This window comes from Rhincodon typus, chromosome 4 (genome assembly GCF_021869965.1).
Source record: "Rhincodon typus isolate 14 chromosome 4, sRhiTyp1.1, whole genome shotgun sequence".
Taxonomy (NCBI): Eukaryota; Metazoa; Chordata; class Chondrichthyes; order Orectolobiformes; family Rhincodontidae; genus Rhincodon; species Rhincodon typus.
In genome coordinates this window covers 87,248,289-87,270,933 of record NC_063335.1, presented here as the reverse complement: position 1 = coordinate 87,270,933, position 22,645 = coordinate 87,248,289, and the positions used below count along the sequence as shown (strand labels likewise).

Here is a 22,645-nt window from a genome sequence, read left to right as displayed (position 1 = left end):
ATGTCTGTGTAGGAGAGGTGGTGAGGTTGATGAGTGGATAAGTGGTCAGTAAGTGGGTGAGATGGGTGGTAGTTTGAGGGGAATGAGGGGAGAGCAGGTAGTCGGGTCAAGTCTGTTTCAACATGGGGAGGGGAGAAGGGAAGTAGTCAGGTTGGGTCAGGAGGTGTAGTCAGATGGTCAATTGCAGCTGGTAACTCCAGCTGGTAGACTAGATTGGAATCTGCCCACAGTTCCAGCACAATTATCCAACTGAGTGCACTGAAACCATCCAAAGTTCGAATTAGAGTTGGTATATTGTTCCAAGGAGCAGGAGAATTGCCCTTTGGAAGGTGAAATATACCCTCCACTCCTCCCTGCTTCTACGGGGCCCCAAGTACATCTTTGGTCTTGTGTCTGGTTTCTGACATTCCGCAGAACAAATAATTTGATCAAGTGACTTTAATCCCCATCTCAAACTCGATTTCCTTCACCACCGCTTCCATCCATCAATAGCCTGAAGCTGAAACAGATGGCTTGCAACATTGGTGTTGTATTTTACCCAGAGATGAGCTCTCAATCAAATATTCACACAAACACTACTAATTTCCAGAGATAGTAGGAACTGCAGATGCTGGAGAATCCGAGACAACAAGGTGCAGGGCTGGATGAACACTGCAGGCCAAGCAGCATCATAGGAGCAGAGAGGCTGACGTTTCGGGCCTAGACCCTTCATCAGAAAAGGGGGAGGGGAAGGGGGTTTTGAAATAAATAGGGAGAGAGTGGGAGGCGGATAGAAGAGGGATAGAGGAGAGGATAGGTGGAGAGGAAACAAACAGGTCGAAGAGGCGGGGATGGAGCCAGTAAAGGTGAGTGTAGGTAGGGAGTTAGGAAGGGGATAGGTCAGTCCAGGGAGGACGGACAGGTCAAGGGGGCGGGATGAGGTTGGTCGGTAGGAGATGGAGGTGCGGCTTGAGGTGGGAGGAGGGGATAGGTGGGAGGAAGAACAGGTTAGGGAGGCAGGGACGAGCTGGACTGGTTTTGGGATGCGGTAGGGGGAGGGGAGATTTTGAAACTTGTGAAATCCACATTGATACCATTGGGCTGCAGGGTTCCCAAGCGGAATATGAGTTGCTGTTCCTGCAACCTTCGGGTGGCATCGTTGTGGCACTGCAGGAGGCCCAGGATGGACATGTCGTCTGAGGAATGGGAGGGGGAGTTGAAATGGTTCGCTATTGGGAGGTGCAGTTGTTTATTGCGAACCGAGTGTAGGTGTTCTGCAAAGCGGTCCCCGAGCCTCCGCTTAGCCTGTTTTCACCTGGAATTTAGATATGTATTACTAACTCTTCCATGTAGTTGTGATGTGAATGAGTTCAAACTACAGACCGAACCTTTGCAGTCCACACACATAAGGTGGCAACATTACAAAATACATGAATCGTGTGTGATACTTGTAATGTCCCTAAATTGTATGAATGAGTGATGCACTACATTGTACTTCTTTCAAGCTGAAAGAAATTACATTGATTTCTTAGTAACATTCAATGGGGCTATACATATCTCATAATGGAGTTTCCTGGTGACATACTTACAAGTCTTACTTTGGAGTGGTGTTAAGCATCACGTTGAAACTGAGGAGTTCTGCAACATTGACTACAAATAAAGTGCCTAATGATTGTTAGGAAAGAAGAAGGTCAGCAGATCACAAAAGCAAGATATTGTGGATGCTGGAAATCTGAAATGAAAACTGGAAATGAGCAGCTCTAGAATCAAAAACAAATTATCAATTTGTGGATGACACTACTTCGGGCAGGAGTAAGGGAGAACGGAAGGTCAATTCTGAGGAAGGCAGCCAACAAATTACGGAAGGGCATTAGTAAACTTGCAGAGCGGAAAAATAATTGGCAAATGAATTGCAACGCAGATAACTATGAGAGACTATATTTTCTAGGAAATGTAGGGAGGTCATTATTGCTTGGAAGTAAAGTCCATGTGAGGTGGAGGTATAAAGAGCTCCAGGGAGAATAAATACACCAATTGCTAAAAGTTGTGCCAAAAGCTAGCTAGGCCATTAAACATAAAGCACACCAAACACTAGTCTTTATTTCAAGAGAGATAGAATTGAAAACTTCATGACTATGCTAAACCTGTATCAAACCTTGCTTAGACTGTACTCGGTGCTGAATATAGTTCAGGTTGTCTGTAAAGTATTATTATTAAAATGCTATACAGCAACAACTTGTATAACATCTGTAATGTAATGAAATGGCACTTTATAGGAGCATTATGAACAATGTATGACACAGAGACAGATGAGATATTGGGTCGGTACTTGGAAGTGTCTTATCAGAGAAAACTGGAGTTGCATTGTTAAGAATGCAGAGAAGATTTATAAGGATGATACCATAAATGTGTGGATATGCATATCAGGAAAGGATTAACAAATGGGGTCTGTTATTCTTGGTCAAAAGGTTGAAAAGAGACCTTTAAAATTACTAAAGATTTTGATAGAGCGCTTAAGAATGTTGCTTCATGTGGGGAAGAGCATAACCAGAGGCTGTCAAAGTAGGCTGTCACTGCAAAATCCAGTAGGGAATTCAAAAGTAACTAATTTACCTAAAATGTAGAAAAAATGTGAAACTCACTACCACAGGAATTAGTTAAAGCCTATAGTTAAGAATTTAAGGTGCAGGTAAACAAGCAGATGAGGGAGAAGGGAGTGAAGGGTTGAATAGTTCGGGTGAGAAAAGGTGAGAAGGTTCAAGTTGAGCAGAACCACTGGCATGAAACAAACACAGACAATATTGGAGAAACTCAGCAGGTCTGGTAGCATGTATGGAGAGAGAAAGAGAATTAACGTTTTGAGTCTAGTATGACTCTTCTTCAGAACTACTGGCACTGACTGGTTAACCCAAATGACTAGTTTCTGTGCCGTATATCCTATGAAATATAATGCATGAGTGGTTAAAAGAGTTAAGTGTGAAGAAGACTTTTAATCTGTTCTGTGCTGGAATTGTAAATCAGCTAATTTAATATTTTTATTTAAATCTCAGAATTAGATGTTGTTCTACCTCATTCTCCATTTGATGAAATATCCGAAGAAGCAGCTTTGCAAATTGAGACAAGTCCTTCATTCCCTCTTACCTCATTTACCTTGCGTGACTATGTTGACCAGTCAGAGACCCTAACCAACCTGGTGCTTCTAGGTATGTAATAATTCTATGAAAGTAAATCTAAATAATTACAGTGCTTTACGGGTATTGATGCAGCAGATTCTCCTAGCTGACTCTTACTCACCTACGCCTGTTATCTTTATGTGCCCAAGCTTCATGGTTAATTTTCTTTTATTTAACTTCCACTCAAGAATTGAATCCTTGTTGGTGACAGATGTCTGAAATGACAGGAAAGAGAAGGAAAGTCAGTCTACTGAGTATTTCCAATACAAACATGGTGTTATTAAGAATTATGATTCCAAATGGTGAGCAACTCTGAAAAGGTGCAAAAACACAGGAAAAGAGCTGGAGAGCACTGATGAAGAGAAAATGAGGTTGATGATCCTAAAGAAAAAAGAACTCTTGCGATCTAAGCTAGTTCTGTGCTTATTTGATTAACTCTTTCATTATTTTTAATACTCCTTTCAAATCTCTCCCAAGTCCAGTCTTTAGGATGAGAAAAATCTCTGCTCTCTAATTCTATCCCAATAGCTAAGAGTTTTCAAAGTAGATGTTATTTTCATGGCCTTCCTCTGACCTTTTTTAAGTGCCTGTAAATCTCCCATCATATAACAGGGCTAGAGCCAGACATGATGTTCTAAATGAAGCCTAACCACATTCTTGTGGAAGGATGTTATAGTGATTTTGTTCAACATTAGCATATACATGCAATGTATTCAAGGATTCTATTGGCCTTTATTAAAGCCTGATGGTACTCATCATAAGCTTTTTGAGACTTGTGGGGAAAATTGAAATAAGAAACACTCATCATTCACTTTGATGTTACTTATTTCTTCATCTGCTAGGTCACATAGATCATTCCCTGTCTGCTAGTGCATACCATTTTCTTTAGAACTCCACATGTGCACAGATTTTTGTTAGAATTCTGCGACCACTAGCATTGCCGTGTACAAAAGTATACAGTTCATCTGTATAAAAACATAATGCCTTTGTTTTATTACTAATTGTTGCAGCCAGAAAACAAATAGCAGCCATTAAGACATAGTGATTTGACATTGCGCTGTGTCACGATGCATTTTATTGTAAATCTTATCTTACAGGTGTAGATCTGTCTAAACTAGAAAGGCGACCAAATGTGGCCAATATGCTGCTACGACTGGATTTTAACAGAGATGTAAAAGAGAGACTTCTGTTCCTAAAAGACGTAGGAGTAGATGATCATCTGCTTGGAGCATTCCTCACAAGAAACCCCTTCATTTTGACTGAGGATATGGAGAATCTACAAATGAGGTAATGTGAGGGATCTTGATATCTATCTAGCTTAAGAAATACCAAGAAACTGGTGGCATAGAGAAATCAGAAGGGAAATCTAGATGGAAGCATAAAACGGAACAACTTCAAGTATGGCAAGAATAAATGATAGGTGAAAAGATGTATTGGCCCAATTAATGTCAATGGGGAAATGCTATCTGAAGATAGGGAACAAAAGCTGAAGTATTTAACTGTAGTTTCTAAATGCTTGTAAAACAAAATAGTGGAAGACTGCAAGACTTGGTCTACAGTTTAAAGATTAATGTGGATAGACATAGAGTCATAGTCATTCCAGCATGGGAGGACACGATTCAGCCTATTGAGTCCAGTACTATGAATGTATCTGTTGCTGAGAACTTCATACATGTCTTTGTTATTTCCAAACTAATCTATTCCAAAGAACCTCTATTCTTCACCTGCTAGACTTTAGCTTAGGCAGAATGTTGTACCCATTCCTATACCAAGTCCTGATCTCCTGTCATCTCTTCTCCTCATAAACATCTTGGATCCCAGCCCCTCTGACTCAAATTTAAAATTATGATTTATTCCTCTTTTACCTTTCCAATGCCTGTCATCTTCTCTAGCAATATAAACCAGCTTAGAGACTCTCTGTTCCTCTGGATCCAGTGTCCTAGCGGTCTCCCCTGTCCTAACCTAATCATTGCTGTGTCTTTAACCACTCAGGAGCTCAGGCTTAAACTTTCCATCTCCATTTTTTCTTCTTAAAAACGCCTTGAGTCAAATGAGTTTGAGCAAAGCTCTCTTATCGTAATTTTTCCTGGGCTTGATTGTTTTTCCTTATAAATAAGTGTTTAAAATGTTTTGTGACAATTGTGCCATGTTAAAGGACCAATATAAATGCAAGTTAACAGTGGGAGTAGCAGGAATTGTATTACTGTTAAATTGATATAATAATTCTGCTTTATTTACAGGCTATTAAAGAAGCCTAGATAAATAATTAAAAGATCATTTTGTTAAAGCTACAAAAATTGTTGAGATAAAGTTCATTAAAAAGCCAACTTATTAACTATGTACTATGTCAGGACAGTGTTCTGGTAGGATTACATATGGTGCAGGGCACAGACAGAAGCAAATCAATTAACCCAATTAATGGCAGAGCCTATGTTTTACTCTAGCTCCTTCCCACCTATCTTCACCTAAATCTGTCATCATAATCCTTTCCCATCATCTACTTCTGTAGCTTTCCTTTAAATGTATTTGCACTATCCAGTTGGTGGCAGTTTCTACATTCTCACCACTCTGGATAAAGAACTTCCTACTGAGTTCCCTATTAGAATTCTTGGTGCTTATCATGGTGATTGAAGTTATATTCTTTCTCACAAGTGGAAACGTGCTGTCTGTAACCACTCTAGCAAAACGTTTTAAATTTTAAAAAGCTTTATAATGTCACCCTATGACCCTCTTTTCTTCATGGAGAAAAGAGGGCTAGCCTGTCAATCTTTCCAATATGTATATAAGCATGGATTTAGATCTAGCATCAGTTCCTTCTTTGCCTACTCTATCCCTCAAGAAATAAAACTATGTGCTTGGATTGTATTTTTGTGATCTTGCTGACGTCTGGTGCAGCTTTTAGTGTTAAGGTATATTTGTATTCTGAAATACTCCTTTGTTCCACCTTCCCACTAAGACATGGCCATTCGAAGTACTGATTGACCTCCCTATGCTTTAGCAAAATAACTATCTCACATTCATTAATCACCTGCATTGAACTTCTTTTGTTAATTATTTGTCCATTCTACAAGCTTATTACTGTCCTCCTTAATTTGTCCCATCATCTTCAGTGGTGTTTATGAAAGGACCTTCCCCCAACTTGTTGCTTTGAAATTGAGAAATTATGTTTTTGATTCTGAGGTCCAAGTTGTTCATGTAAATTTTGAACAGCAGCAGACCCAACACTGATCCTTATGGAACATCACTTCCCATGTCTGCAAATCAGAATAACTGCCAGTTACTCTCACTCTCTGCATTTAGTCTTGAAGCCAGAAGTAATCAACTCTGCCATCTACCTCTTGACTCCATGTTTTCTGACCTTGGTCATCAGCCATCGTACTAAATAATTAGATAAATAATATGTTCCCCTATATCCTAAAACACTTTGTAAAATCCAAATAGGGATGCAAGATATTTGGTGATATGTTTGGTTTTAAATATCTGTTTCTCTTTTTCTCAATTCAACGCCAGTGGTTTTTCATTTTCTTTTAGAATACAGTACCTGCAATCAAAGAAATTCAGCAAAGAAGCCATTTCAAGGATGGTGTCAGGAGCCCCTTATTTGTTAAACTTCAGTGTGGAAAGACTGGACAATAGGCTGGCATTCTACCAGAGAGAACTGAGGTTAAATGTGCAAAAGGTAACGCTGTGTGATGAATTTAATACTGTGTATGTGGAGCTGTTATGAGGGAAGTGAAGCAGTACGTGTTGAGACTTGATGCTGTGGGGTGAGGAAACCTTCTGCAATTGCTGCTTCTGTAATCCTGTCATGGACACAGAATAACCAACCTTAATGCCACTTATCTTGTCTTTGATCATTACCATCAATCATCAATGTTAAGCATAGCATGAGACTGTTAATTGGATGGCCTATTAATGGGGAGTGTGGATTTTAAAGTGATGCTTAATTACTTTGGCATTTAAAAGAAGAAAAACCTTGTTTTTACTTGGCATCTTACCATGCTTCAAAAAACTTCACCTGAAATGAATTGCTTTGAAGTGCACTATGGTGGTTGCACAACCAAGATACCATAAACAACAATGTGATGGATGATCAATTAATTTAGTTTTAGTGGTCTGGAAAGATTGACCAGTATACTAAAAAAAATTCCCTGTTGTGCACAAGTTCCACCTGGAATCTTTAATATCTACCTAAATCACTGAGACAAGAAGACTACCCTCAGTTTGACGCGTCACCAAAGAGTGACACTTTCGATTATACAAAGCTTTCTTAGTATTGCATTGGTCTGCCAGTTTATATGGTGTGTTTCTTTTCTGGAATAGACCTTGAGCTGACAACATTCTGACTCCATCATGAGAGTGCTACAAACTGAGCCTAACTACGTTCGTAAGAAGTAAGAGTTATATGAGACAAGTGTATATTTTTGTTGAGACAGCAGTATACAATGTTATGAATAGTTGACAAGGTGAAAAGGCAAAATTATGCTGTTTTTGCACTGGAGACAGGCAGAATTTCCTTTTCCATGATCCACCTTGTTACAGATTCCTGCTGAAATTCTGTTGAGTCTTTGGTGAAATATTTATTAATCCACAAAAATGTCTCAGGTTTTGCTATTCAGCTATTAACCTGAAATTACCAGCATTGGTGAAAAAAATGCTAATGCTCTCCCTTTTGCACGCACACATAGCACCATCTAGTGAAATGAATCTAGCTGAAAATGTCACCCGGCAGTTGTCCAACACCTTCTTGATGTGTGAGAACAATTTGAGAGGTGAATACTATTACCACCCACTGTCCCCCACCTTGCAATTCAGGGCATCTCAAAAGCACGGCTGAGAGAAAGTTTATCATGTGGAAAATCCTTATTAAGGAATTACACCCGGATGTTATGGCCCATCAAGTTGGAACTGCAAGTGGATCTTTATGGTCCTGTAGCAGAACTTACTATTGATTTATCGTAAATGTACAGCTAACAGAGTGATTATGTTCTGCTGTTTGTGGTAAAATCAAAGTAGATTTGAATTTTTTACAAGCTCCCTCTTACATGAATCTTTCAGATGTTGAAATGCCTTTTCAGTTGAAAATAGATTAGCACTATTTTTCATCAGTAATGCTGTTTGCCTCTGCTATACTAGAGAGCATAGACGATGGCCTGCAGTATTCTTTTAGGGAACAACTATATAGTGCATTTTAAAACAGGAAAATATCCCATGGGACTTTTACACAGTGTTTCAAACAAATTTATTGTTGTGCCACATGGAGAAAATACAACTGAAATCAAAAGTTTGGTCAAAGAAATAGAAGAATATTCTGAAAGGAAGAGGACAAGCAGAGGGGTTTATAGATAAAATTAAAACATTTCAAGGCTCAGCAGCTAATGGTGATGCAGTTGAGGATGTTGAGAAGCCAAGGTTCAACTCAAAAGAAAAAAACAAAGAAAATGTTGGCAATTCTCCATAGATCAGCATCCATGGGAAAAAAAGAAAGAGGTAACATTTCTGGTCGATAATCTTTCTTCAAAACCGGATAAGGTTACAGATGCAACTAGTTTTAAGCAACTAAAGAAACGTAGAAAGGATGGTTGATGGGAACAGGAAAAGCGAAGGTGAGAGAGATGGACAATGACACAAGTAGAGGGACAAAGAATGAATCTAAGGACGAAAACAAAAGATGCCGAAAACATTCAGCAAGTGTTATGTTCAATTTAATTCATAGTCAACTGATTGGACACAATCAATGATAATCTAGAGCAAGATTTCAAGGGGCAGCATGGTGCCCAGTGGTTAGCACTGTTGCCTTACGGTGCCAGGGACCTGGGTTAATTTCCAGTCTCAGATGACTGTCTGTGTGGAGTTTGCACATTCTCCTCGTGTCTGCATGGACTTCCTCTGGGTGCTCCAGTTTTCTCCCACAATCCAGACAATAACTGGATTGGCCAGAGTGAATGTAAGGTTACAGCAATAGGCTGGGGTGTGTGCGTCTGGGTGCCATGCTCTTCGGAGGGTCGGTATGGTGTTGATGGGCCAAATGGCATGCTTCCGCACTGTATGGAGAATGAGATCATAGAATCCATTCTTTCTAAATGAAAGAAACTATTCTATCAAGAAAAAGTAATGATGTGTCTCTACTCAACCTTTATCTCTCACCAGATTTGACTCTGATAATGGATCTTTATCTGAATGTTAACATTTTTCCAGAGACTATAAATTCTGTTTTTAAATTATCTGCATTTTTTATCTTAAATTTTAATTTGAGTTTCTTTTATTTTGTGCTAGACTCGTGATCTGGTCACCCGTCTTCCCAAATTGTTGACTGGCAGCTTGGAACCCGTCAAAGAAAATCTCAAAGTAGGTGGAATAGCAATGTTTTTCGAGGAAAAATTTTTTACAAGGTTCTAGGTCTCTCTGTCGTCTGTGAGATATTGATCCTCTTGCTCCTATGAGTATCAGCGAATAGGATCACAACTCAAGTTCAATTCTCTTTTGCTGGCAAGCAAGTCTCAGTCTCAGACAGTCAGCCCAAAATCCCTAACTCTTTTGGTATACAAACATGCTAAATTGCTACTGTAAAAAGAGTAAACTTAAACTCATACACCGAGAACTTGAACATTACAAAAGTCAAGGCAAAGCGTGTCCTAATCTTAAGCATTTTCTCAAATGCAATATAAATCTCAAACATTGTAAAATCAAAAATACAGACAAGTTCGTACCACCTTTTTGTGAATTCAGATTTAAAAAGAATATTTATAGATATGTACAAAAGACAGTAAAATATATCTGTTGAGGTCATTAATTGAGCATTGTCTCCATACTTTGATTCTGTGTAGTTCTTTCTTCCACCGGATGAATTTTACTGTGAGGATGATGAGATATATTAGCTTGAATTGGATTAGCAACACAGCCAGGCGTGACAGGAGGCGGATTCATGGATGTATCTGGATGTTCAAGCCCTAGTCCCAGAAATCCTCTCCCCAAGTAGCGACTAATTTTTTTATATATCTTTTGGTTTGCTGCACTATTTTGTTGAAGGTCCTGTGGTCGGTGGCTATCGAACCTGAATTTGTAGCTTCTCAGGCAGGGGTTTGATGCCTGTAACATACTTCTCAAAATATTCCCCTCAAGTCTGCCGGAATTCCTCACTTGCAATTCATCTCCACCCTCTCTTCTGTGTATGTCTGCGAGTCGTGTTAGGCCTATCCTGGTGGGTGTGTGTGGCCCAATATAGAAGGTGATACTGGTGACATAGCACTGTAACATCCCATGTTGATATTCTTTGAGTGAGACTGTACTACAATACTCCCCCTGTCTGCTATAAGGCTACCCAGGTTATGCCATTGTCCAGGTTGACAGTTTCTCTGGACAATTTAAAATGGTTTTTAATCTTGAATGGCAAAATATTTTGTCTGAGGAGCTTGTGTCATTAATGCGTCACCCAGTGAGCCTACTTAACATGATTGTTGTCTCCCAGCATTTCTGTCCGGCTTGTCCCAGACCTGATATTTGCTCACTGCAATGAGCAACCTACCTGGGCCACTTCTTATTTAGGTCCTTCCTTAGCACCATCTCCCACTCTGGGCATTATGTGAGTGTTTCCTTTTAATTTATTTCTCTCCCTCTCTTGTTCTCCCATGCGTCCCTGGCCCTATATTAGCTGCTTTATCGCTCTCTGGGTCCGTGATCCTACTCTAGCTTCTCTGTATCCTGACCTGAATATCTAGTTTTGCGCCACCTCATGGATCCCTTGACCCTGTATTTGGCTTCCTTGCCTCTTTATTCTCCCCTTCTGTCTCTAGTCGCAGGAATATGGGAGTCGATTGGGATTGGGGTCCAGCTTTCACTAAATTCCTATTCTATCCCTCTAAGTCTAAGGTGTATCGGAAAAGCGTGTCGCACCCATCTGAAACTCCAGGACTTAGCCTTTCTCATGGCTGACTCTAGAGTTCACCCACAGTCTTAACTGACCTAGCTTCAAATTCTGCTATTCGTTTGTCTCACTATTCAAAACACCTGGTTTGTGGCCCAATTGTTCTATCCGGATTCACGTGACTGAATCCTGGCCGTCACGTGGAGAAACTGCCCTCTTAATACAGGCTAAGGCTGGAGTTTTGAGAATAGAAGGCTGTTGGATTTGACTTTGGAGCAACTTAGGATCAGTTCCTATTGAGGCCCACTCAGGTACACCCGATGTTGCCTGTGAAATATTTTATATAGATACTTAGAGAAGTCTATTACTCACAAAATGTGATAACCCAGGTGCTGCTATGTATGAGAGAATCAAAGGACTGTGGTTGAAACATTTTTTTTAAGTAAAATACTCAAGTTAAAAAAACAACCCTTACACAACAAATTAAGTTAACATTTCCCCAAACTAGCTGCCTGCCTGAAAAATATATATACTAGCTGCTCTGGTGAATTTGATTGGGCTGCCCGATTGAGTCATCTTGGTGCAAAGGTGGGTCTTACACGGAGCCTTCGCCGGCCAAATCTTCGCTGAGTGAATGGCTGCTAGATGTCCCTTCTCATGTCTCCTTTCCGAGCACTTCTGGAATGTTCTCTGGCTTCAGCCAATGGGGTCACAGGGCAGGGGTCACAGCACCCAATTGGATTAGGCCAGCTCATCCGAGGTGTACCATCCCCTTTCCAAGATATGATTACTCTATGGTACCAAGAAGTTGGACCGAAACTGGGATACACAAAAATAATGTCTCTCCATAATGTTTTTGATTTTAATTTTTTTTTGACCTGTAATAACCTTGACCTCTTTGCATTGCATCAGGCCTTGCTTACAGAAACTGTTTAGCCAATTCTTTGTAAAATCTAGTTGCATAGGTCGTTGCCCACTTGGCCAGAATGTCAAACTATCAAATGCCGGCGTGTGATCATTTGAGTAGATCACTTAGCCATTTGGTCCCTTCAGCCATTCTGCCATCTGGGCCTCCTCTGGAAATTCCAAGCATCTCTTATGGTAGTCTTCAGCCAATTGGATTCATTCCACGTGATATTAATAAATGGCTGAAGGCAGTGTATACTGCAAAGACTTTGGGCCCTGATAATGTTCTGGCAATAGTACTGAATCATTATGCTCTAGAATTAGCTGCTCCCTGGGTCGAGCAGTTCCAGTCCAGCTACAACACTGGCATTTATCTAGCAATGTGGACAATTGCCTCGGTATGTCCGGTACACACAAAGCAGGACCAGTCCAACACACCTGGTTGCTATCCCATCAGTCTACTCTTGATCAGTAAAGTGATGGAAGGTGTCATTGCTAAGCAAATGCTGCTTGAAAGCAATAACCTGGTTACTGACATCCAGTTTGGGTTCCACCACAACCATGCAGCTCCTGACCTCATTCAAACATAGACCAAGGAGTTAAACTCCAGACAGGAGATGAGAGTGACTGCCCTTAACATCAGTGTTGCATTTGACAGTGTGGTGTCAAGGGGCCCGAGAAAAATTTGGAATCACTGCGAATCAGGAAGAAAACTTTCTGGTTCAAGTCATATCTGGTGCAAAGGAAGACAGTTGTTATTGTTGGAGGTCTGTCATCTCAGCGGACAATATCTATGCCTGGATTGACAAGTGCCACACAAATGCCAGGCAGTGGCCTTCTCCAACCATTGCGTCTTGACATTCAGTGGCATTACCATCACCTGGATCAACATTCTAGGTATCACCATTGATCAGAAACTGAACTGGACTAGCTATATGTAACACTCTGTAACACTCCACTCTGTCGCTTGTGTTTTCTCCTTCCCTGCCCATCTACATCATTTCCTGCTTAGTGACTCAACAGCCAAGTTCTTCATTTGCTTCTTGCCATGTTGTGTCTTGTAGCTCCATCTCCCACTTCCTCTTCCTGGAGCCCATTGACTAAAGGGGTGAGGGTTTTAATGTTGTCTGTGGACTCTAAATTTGTTCCATTCCATGTCTGTGGATTTATTTCTCAGAATCTATTTGTAAATGGAGTGGTTAATGGAGAATGCTCTCACATGCAGGAATAAGAGACTCCGGAGCAGACTCCCAGTAAATTCAGTTGGTATTGGTGATATTTGGCAGGTGTTTAGACACTAGCTCCCTCTAGTTTCTTCTGCCTGCACATTCTCCCATCCACAACCTGTGTTCCCTTCACCATCAGCCAACTTGTGATGAAAAATGTCATCAAGTGACATCTCAATTGTCTTTCCATGCTGGAATAGTTACAACCAACCTTTTCCTATCCAATATATGCAATTTTTGTACAAGTATATTAAAACAGGAGATTTGAGTTTCTTGATGCCTGGCACAGTGGGACTGATTTCACTGTCTTTAGGTAAGATGCTAATTTCAGTTCAGCCGATTTTTTGTTTATTCCATGTTGGTTTCCTGAACTTGTCTTAATCTGTAGCCGTTTTAGATCAGTGTTTGTCCTTTTTAAAACCATCTAAGTCCATGAAAAACCTCTGATGTTAAAATAAGGTGATGGAAGTTGAAAATTAATCGTCCATATTTTACCACTGTTGTGATGAATCAAAATTCTAACCACATCTGGACTTAGTCTGAGAAGTGACAATTAGCATTTATGCCATGTAAGTACCAAGCAATAACCAACTCAAATAAGAAAACACATAACCACTTTCCAGTGATCTTCAGTGGTACTGTTGCCAATGGCCCAACAACATCTTCCAAACAACAAATTATGCTTAGTCTGTGGCAAAAGATCCCTCACTTGCTTTCCACAACTTTCAAAGTTCAAGATAATTACTTGTTTTCAAACAGCTTGACATTAATTAGTTTAACTCTTTCAATTTCATTAACACCTGCTACTGAATTCCTGATTCACCCTTTTATGCTAGCACTTTAGTAGCAGGATATGCAGGATACATTTGTAGCACTTCAACAAGCTTGCAATCTTTACCACTGAGAAGGGTAAGAGCATTTGCACTAGCTGCAAGTTCCCTCAAAGTCACACCATCCTGATTTGGTTATTTATTGTCTTTCCTCCATCAGTGACGGAAACTCCCAAAATTTATTCATTTTTGCAGTGCCATCATCGCAAAATGTGCCGACACTTAAGGAGAAACCCTACCACCATTGCAAGTTCGGTTTGGCAATGAAAGCAGCTTGCTGCATCCTGAGATTTCAACATTAAGTTCACAAGGGCAATTTCCATTTTAAAAAGTTTAGGATTCCAAATTATGCATTTTATAGTTTGTATTTCAAAAGTATTTGGTATACAATCCGTTCTTATTTAAAAGGAAAGCTATTACGTCCAGTTACGTGACAGTAAAGACTAAAGTATAAATAGAAAATGCTGGAAATAGTCAACAGGTCTCACAGAACAACTGAGCATTTCCTGCATTTTCTGTTTTATTTCAGATTTCTTGCTTCCGTGGTATTTTGTTTTTGGACCAAAATTGAACCAATTTAACTTTAACTATTATCTAATGGTTGCAGTAGCTAGTTTTCCATCCAGTTGTGCCAATTTTATCATTGCAAATCTCTCCCTCTGGCAATTTTGTTGTTTTCCAGGTTTGTCGGATTGAATTGGGATTTCGTGATAATGAAATCCAGCACATGGTAATCAGCATCCCGAAACTCCTCCTGGCTAGTAAGAAAAAAGTGACTAGAACGTTTGACTACTTGCACAATACCATGGGAATCCCCCATCACCTGATTACAAAATTTCCTCAGGTAAATATGGACATTCTCTTCACCTTCTTATATTAAATGCAGTATGTCCTAATCTTAACAGTATTCCAGTGAATTCAGGATCTTGATTGGGGTGGTTCTTTATTGGTTTATTAATATTGATTCCTCTTTAGACAATGAGAGATTATTTTAAAATTAAAATGGCATTATCACAACATGGCTGAATTGAATTGTACCAAAGCTGTCTTTGAAATGAATTACCCCATGCGGTATCTCATTTGATGATACTGTGTTGATGATAAAGACTATATTACATTTTAATTTTTACTGCATTTTTAACTGTAGTGAGGGAGAGCATGAAATAATAGCAAGCAACCTAAGAACTGCCTACTATTCCTACAAATTCTTACTATTCCTACTATTCCTTCACTTCATCCTTATCGGGGTCTGTGTTTGCATTCTGCCCCAGTTTGAGAGATTGGATGGCTGACCAGCATTCTCTCTTTGCTTAGACTTGTGTGCGATATTGATGTAGGAACAATTATTATTTTCTTTTCCCTCTTCCTTCACCTCCTGTATGCCTCAGTTTCCTTCCAATCTTTGCCAAAAACCAAAACCTCTCCTTGCCACATTATAAGGGAACACATCTCTCTACCATTGACATCTTAACACTACCAGTGGTATAGAGTCTTACAAATTTTCAACAAAATATTTTACCTACTTAGTTTAATATGGATAAATAGCTTTTTTGTCATTAGTGACTGTAACTGAAGTTTTGAGAGTCATTAATTTTGAATTTTCACTTTTTGGCTTTGGTATTACGAAAGAATGTGTGTTTAGGTGATCGAGAAATGTTCTTGTTACTTATTGTTCTTATTACTGCATATGTTGAGAATTAACTTTCCCCACCTAATCAAAAAAAAAACTTTATTCTTGCCTTAGGTTTTTAATGCAAAGTTTCTGAGAATAAAAGACAGACATCTGTTTCTTGAACACTTGGGACGAGCTCAATATGATCCAACTCAGCCTAACTACATCTCACTGGATAATTTGGTTGCAACACCTGATGAAGTATTCTGTGTAGAGATAGCAAAAGGCACACTGCTGGATTTTGAGGCATTCCAAAAGACACTTTAAATTCTCTTAAATAGTTTCAATATGTGCCGACTTACAAAAGGAATAAATAAATTTAGGGTCATGACTATTTTCCCTGTATTTCCAATAACTATATAAACTATTTCCAGACTGGTGGTTTGCTTAGTAGCAATGATATAGCTATCTGACAACGAATCCAAAGAAAAGTTGTAACATTTCTCTAAGTGCGATTGTAGATTTTGCGTGTGGTTTCAATGTTCTGAATAAATCCTCGCTGGGAAATGGATTTAACTTTTTCCTAAAACTAATTTCTGTGGTCACTGCTTGCCAGAAATCTGCCACCTTTATCCTTTATTATGAGCAGGATTGATTCCAGGGCCAAGGGGTGAATACGCTACAGATTTGGTAAGAATATTTTAATGGTAACTGGACTAAGAATTTCTCCTAAAAAATTACATGAAGTCTTTTGAGAGACATCATGTTAAGATGCAAGCAGACATTCATATTTGTGAAACGATGCAGTATTATTTGATTCTGAACAATGTTGAATTTAGATGAACTGCAAGCAATATTCTAAATCAGTTCTGTATTTTTGGCTTGCAATTGCTGGAAGTAGACAGTGCCCCTATCAGGATCGTACGTAGATCGAGACAGTATTTCATGAGCCTATTTTAATTTGTGAAAATTTGAACGCGTTTACTCATGAATGAATAATGAGAGATATGTTTTTATTAAGCAATACATGTTATCATCTCTGTTGACCCCTCCACTGCTTCTGATTTGTCACCTTTTTTGTCCAATGTGGAGTGCACAGAAAATTGCCCGGTTATATGTTAGGGAGACTGAGGCAATTGTTTTTGGGTTTGGTGGCATCTGTGGGGGAGAAAGTTGATATTTTGCGTCAGTGACCTTTCATCAGAACATAGACATGAAATATCAACTCTGTTTTTCTCTCCCCAGATGCTGCCAGACCTGGTATATACGGCCAGCAGTTTTTGTTTGTCTATCAGGTCTTCAACATCCATAATATTTTGCTCATCTTTCCTTTGTCTTTGAGACACAGCTACAAATTCCATCACCACTGATTCCATTCCTCTGCTTGGTCACTGTTTTGAAGGTGAATTAAACTGTTCACCTGTAGCCCTGAGCTGAGAATCCAACTCTGTATTCTGTCTGTGATCAAGACTGCCTGCTTGCACCACTGTCACATGATCTGTCTCAACTCAATGATGAAATCATCATCCAAGAAGATTTGTGCCTTATACAGAATCCCAAAGCTCTTTAAACTGATTAAGTACATTTTTCCTGAGAGATAATGTGAGAAAATGGCAGCCAAATTATGCGCTGATGGCCCCCCACAAGCAACAAAATAATATTGAAAAGATAATCTGTGATATGGGATGAATATTAGCTAAAATATTGGGAATAATTCCTCTGCTGTTTGAAATAGTGGCACAGGATCTATAATGTCCATCAGAAAGGACAGATTGGGCCATAGTTTAATGTCTCAACTGAAATATAGCACTTCCTTCAGTACCACACTGGATGCTAATTTTGTACTCAGGTCTGGGGACTTGAATCCACAACTCCTGACGTGAAGGTACCAACTGAGCCACAGCTGTCACCATCACTTGTAGCTGTTACATTTAGGCTCAATTGGCTCAGTGCGCTCTTAGCTAGTCTCCCTTAAATGTCAGCTACTCCAAAATTATGCTGCTTCTGTCCTAACTCTTTAAAAAAAAATCCTGTTCATGCATCACCCTGTGCTTGCCACTTTGAAATTCTCATCCTTATTTTCACATCTTTCCATGGTCTTGGCTCTCCCTATCCCTTCCACCTCCAGCCCAATAACCCTCAGGCATCTGGTTTCTTCAACAATAGCCTCTTGCAAGTCTCCAGCTTTCGTCAGCCCATCGTAGCAGCAGTGGTTTCAGCTGGCAAGGATTTAAGCTCTAAAATTCTCAGTCTAACCCTTCCAACTCACTATCTTTATCTCCTCTTTTAACATGTTCCTTTCCAGCACCTGCCTTAATAGTTTTGGATGGCTCAATGTCAAGTTTTTTTTTTGGAAGCATTCTTGTAAAGCTCCTTGGAACATTTTACATTTTTTTTATTCATTGACGGGATGAGGATGTCGCTGGCTAGGCAGTATTTATTGTCCACCCCTAATTGCCCAGAAGGCAGTTCAGAGTCAACCACATTGCTCTGGGTCTGGAGTCACATGTAGGCCAGACCAGGTAAGGACGGCAGTTTCCTTCCCTAAAGGACATTAGTGAACCAGGCGGGTTTTTCCCGACAATCTGCAATGGATTCATGGTCATCATTAGATTCTTAATTCCAGATTTTTTTTAATTGAATTCAAATTCCATCATCTGCTGTGGTGGGACTCGAACCCGGGTCCCCAGAATGTTATCCGGTTCTCTGGGTTAACAATCCAGCGATAATACCAGTAGGCCATTGCCTCCCCACTTTTAATAAAAGTGCATTACAGACTCATATTGTTAAATGTATTTAATCTGCTTGATTTTATTGGCAGCAGTCAGACCTTAGTATGATTGGAGAGCACTTTGCTGAGAACACTGAGGTGATTAATGACCAAGTTTAGGGTTTGATGAATCCAATTTAAGATGGTATTTATCGTTTATCTTTCATTCTGGGGATAAGTGCTTTGCTAGCAAGGCCAGCATTTATTGTCCAGCCCAAATTGTCCTTGAGAAAGTGGTGATAAGCACCATCTTGAATTGTCCATGTGGTGTAGGTCAACCTGAAGTGCTGTTAGGGAGCGAGTTTGACCCAGTGGCACTGAAGATGTAGTTACAAGTCAGGAGTGCAAGTGGCTTGGAAGAAACTTACAAGTGTTGGTGTTCCCATGTGCTGTCATTGTCCATTGAGATGATAGAGGTCATGGGTTTGGAAGGTGCTTTCAAAAAATCCTTGGTGAGTTACCTCTGTACATCTTGTAGATAGTATACACTATTGTTGTGTATCAATGGTGGAGGGACTAAAGGCTGCTTTATTCTGGACTGTGTCGAACTTCTTGAGTGTTGTTGGAGTTGCACTGATCCAGGCAAGAGGAAAAATATTCCAACAGACTCCTGACTTGTGCCTTGTAGATGGACAGGCTTTAGGGAGTCAGGACGTTACTCGCAGCACTTTTCTCCGTTTCTGACCTGCTGTCGTTGCCACAGTATTTATGTGGCATGTGCAGTTCAGTTTCTGGTTAATGATAACACCCAAGTTATTGATAATGAAGGATTCAGCAATGGTAACGTGGCTGAACGTCAAGGAGTATTGGTTGAATTCTCTCTTTTTGGAGTCGGTCATTGCCTAGCTCGAAGGTTATTTGCCTCTTGTCAGCCTGAGCCTGAATGCTGACCAGGTCTTGCTGCTTTTGGATGTGGAGTGCAATCATTGCATAATCATCAACAAACTTCTGCAGCTCTCATCTTGAGTCATTGATGAAGCAACTGAAAATGATTGGACCTTGAGGAAATGCTGTAGTGATATCCTAAAACTGAAGTGACTGACCTTCAACAAACATACCACCTTTCTTGTGCTAGGTATGATTCCAATGAGCAGAGAATTTCCTCCCTGATTTCCTTAGACTCTAATTTTGCGAGGGCTCCATGTTTCAGTCAAATGTTGCCTTGATGTCAAGGGCAGTCACTTCACTTCACCTTTGGAATTCAGCTCTTTTTTGTCCATGTTTGAACTAAGGCCATATTTGAACTAAGGCCATATTGAGGACTTTGCTGATGACCCATTGTTGCCTCCTTTGCAGCTCTTAATGGATAGACTGGTGGAGGACTCCTTCCATTTTTCGCTGCCTTGCTATTACATTCTTTGCTTTCTCCTGACCAAAGATGAGAGTAATGGAATGTGTTAGATGGAAGGAGAGCATTTATTACATGTGACAGATAGGCGTGTCATTGTTTGTGTTGCATGGATGACTGAGAAGGATTGGTGTAAGGATTGATTTGTTGAAGTAGGTTTCGGAAGACAGGAGATTGGCATGTTTCATATATTCATATATTAATATTCATATATTGCCCTTACTGACCTGTTCCATCATGAATCTGGTTTAGAGTCTGAATCTAGACTTCATTCTTCTGGTGCTGACCTCTGCTGGCTCCAGTAATGCTCTCTTGGTTTTTAACTGGAGAGGTTTCTTCCTCCTGCATGCCTCATCTTATCAGGAAGGAGTCATTAAAGCAAAATACAATCTTCTAAGCTGTTCCCCAGCTTAGAATTGCAATGCTGTTTTAGATGCTGAAGCTGAAATTAACTTTATTGTCAGGTGTGCTGAACCTAATTGGTCTGAAAACCCAGAAATAGCTTGTGCTTAAGAGCAACTGATAGACACACTGATGTATGTCTGGTTTCCTGCACACCACCAGGTGCTCTCCTTATCCCAGCACATCCAGATAAAATCAAGCCTTTGCGTTTACAATAGAGGAGGACAAAATATCAGCTGTACATGGGGAACTAAAAATTAATTGTGAAATTGTTTATTTGAAGTCGAGGCTAGGAAATGTTTAAATTCAATAGATTTTTGGATCAGTATTAAGACATTTTTATCAAATAATAAATGAGTTAAAGATGGAAATCAACCATGTTCTGATTGAGTGGCTAAAAAGGATTGAAGGGTTACTCAAATACGTAAGGTATTTAAATAGAAAGCAAAAATGGTTAAAAATGGCACGTGATATTGTAAGACAAAAGCAGGCAGGATTGGAGAAACAAATGTCCCAGAGAATGAAATTAAATTATCCAACATGAGACACTCTTGGGGAAATAGGGCAGGGCAGGTGACTGAGGTGTCAATGGGGAAGCACTTTGGGGGCAGTGATCTGTAATTCTAATAGTTTTAAAATAGTGATTAGAAAAGGATAGATCAGATGTAAAAGTTAAAGTTCTAAATTGGAGGAAGGCCAATTTTGATGGTATTAGGCAAGAACTTTCAAAAGTTGATGGGAGGCGGATGTTCGCAGGTATAGGACCGCTGGAAAATGGGAAGCCTTCAATAATGAGATAACGAGAGTCCAGGGACAGTATGTTCCTGTTAGAGTGAAGGGCAAGGCTGGTAGGTGTAGGGAATGCTGGATGATGAGAGAAATTGAGGTTTTGGCTAAGAATAAGAAAGAAGCGTATGTCTAGGTATAGTCAGCAGAGATCAAGTGAATCCTTAAGAGTATAAAGGCAGTAGGAGTATACTTGAGAGAAATCAAGAGGGCAAAAAGGGGACGTGAGATAGCTTTGTCAAATAGGATTAAGAATAATCCAGAGGGATTATACAAATACGTTAAGGTCAAAATGGTAACTAAGGAGATGATAGGACCCCTTTAAAGATCAGCAAGGCCATCTATGTGTGGAACTGCAGGAGATGGGGGAGATACTAAACAAGTATTTTGCTTCGATGTTTACTGTGGAGAAGGTTATGGAAGATAGAGAACATGGGGAAATAAATAGCGACATTTTGAAAAATGTCCATATTCCAGAGGAGGAGGTGCTGGATGCATAAAAGTGGATAATTCTCTGGGACCTGATCAGGTGTACCCTCAAACTCTGTGGGAAGTGAGGAAAAAGATTGCTGGGCCCCTCACTGAGATATTTGTATCATCAATAGCCACAGGTGAGGTGCCGGAAGACTGGAGGTTGGCTAACGTGGTGTCACTATTTATGAAAGGTGGTAAGGAAAATCCAAGGAACTATAGACCAGGGTGAGCCTGACATCGGTGGTGGGCAAGTTGCTGGAGGGATTCCTGGGGGATAGGATTTACATGTATTTGGAAAGGCAAGGACTGATTAGGGATAGTCAAAGTGGCTTTGTGTGTGGGAAATTGTGTCTCACTAACTTGATTGAATTTTTTTGAAGTGACAAAAATGATTAATGAGGGCAGAGCAGTGGACATGCTTTGTATGGAATTCAGGAAGGCATTCGACAAGGTTCCTCATGGTAGACTGGTTAGCAAGGTTAGATCATATGGAATAGAGGGAAAACTAGCTATTTGGACACAGAACTGACTCGAAGGTAGAAGATAGAGGGTTGCTTTTCAGACTGGAAGCCAATGACCTGTGGTGTGCCACAAGGATCGGTGCTGAGTCCACTGCTTTTCTTCATTTATGTAAATGATTTGGATGTGGACCTAGGAGATATGGTTAGCAAGTTTGCAGATCGGAGGTGTAGTGGACAGCAACAAAACCCTCAGAATACAACGGGACCTCGATCAATCCAGCCAATGGCTGAGGAGTGGCAGATGGAGTTTAATTTAAATAAATTTGAGGTGCTACATTTTGGAAAGGCAAATCAGGGCAAGACTTATATACCTAACGGTAAGGTCCTGGAGAGTTTTGCTGAGCAAAGAGATCTTGGAATACAGGTTCACAGTTCCTTGAAAGTGGATTCGCAGGTAGATAGGATAGTGAAGAAGGTGCTTGGTTAGTGGAGTGTCGGAAGGCCTTTATTGGTCAGTGGAGCGTCGGAAACTGGGGGGGGTGACCTTATAGAGGCTTATGAAATCATGAAGGGCATGGATAGGGTAAATAGACAAGGTCTTTTCCCCAGGTTAGGGAAACTGGAGCGTGCAGGTTTAAGATGACAGGGGAAAGATTTAAAAGGGATCTAGGGGGCAACTTTTTCACACAGAGGATGGTACGTGTATGGAATGAGCTTCCAGAGGAATTGATAGAGGCTGGTACAATTGCTAGATTTAAAAGGCATCTGGATGGGTATATGAACAGGAAGGGTTTAAAGTGATATGGGCCAAGTG

At 40.1% G+C, this 22,645-nt stretch overlaps 1 protein-coding gene across 1 annotated transcript; it reads left to right on the top strand.

Moving 5' to 3' along the window:
* Window positions 1–3,025: 3,025 nt before the first annotated feature.
* mterf3 (mitochondrial transcription termination factor 3) lies at window positions 3,026–16,183 on the top strand. Its single transcript, XM_048595572.1, has 6 exons — window positions 3,026–3,182; window positions 4,250–4,439; window positions 6,684–6,831; window positions 9,429–9,500; window positions 14,661–14,822; window positions 15,723–16,183. Exons 2-6 carry the CDS (start codon window positions 4,294–4,296, stop codon window positions 15,915–15,917), a joined length of 723 nt encoding a protein of 240 aa, XP_048451529.1. The 5' UTR covers window positions 3,026–3,182; window positions 4,250–4,293; the 3' UTR covers window positions 15,918–16,183.
* The last annotated feature ends 6,462 nt before the right edge of the window (window positions 16,184–22,645 follow it).

Bases quoted from the DNA above. Each gene is read 5' to 3' on its own strand.
- mterf3 (XM_048595572.1), top strand. From the start codon at position 4,294: ATGCTGCTACGACTGGATTTTAACAGAGATGTAAAAGAGAGACTTCTG. The intron at 6,832-9,428 runs GTAACGCTGTGT...ATTTTGTGCTAG, and splicing joins TGAGGTTAAATGTGCAAAAG to ACTCGTGATCTGGTCACCCG. The intron at 14,823-15,722 runs GTAAATATGGAC...TTCTTGCCTTAG, and splicing joins TGATTACAAAATTTCCTCAG to GTTTTTAATGCAAAGTTTCT.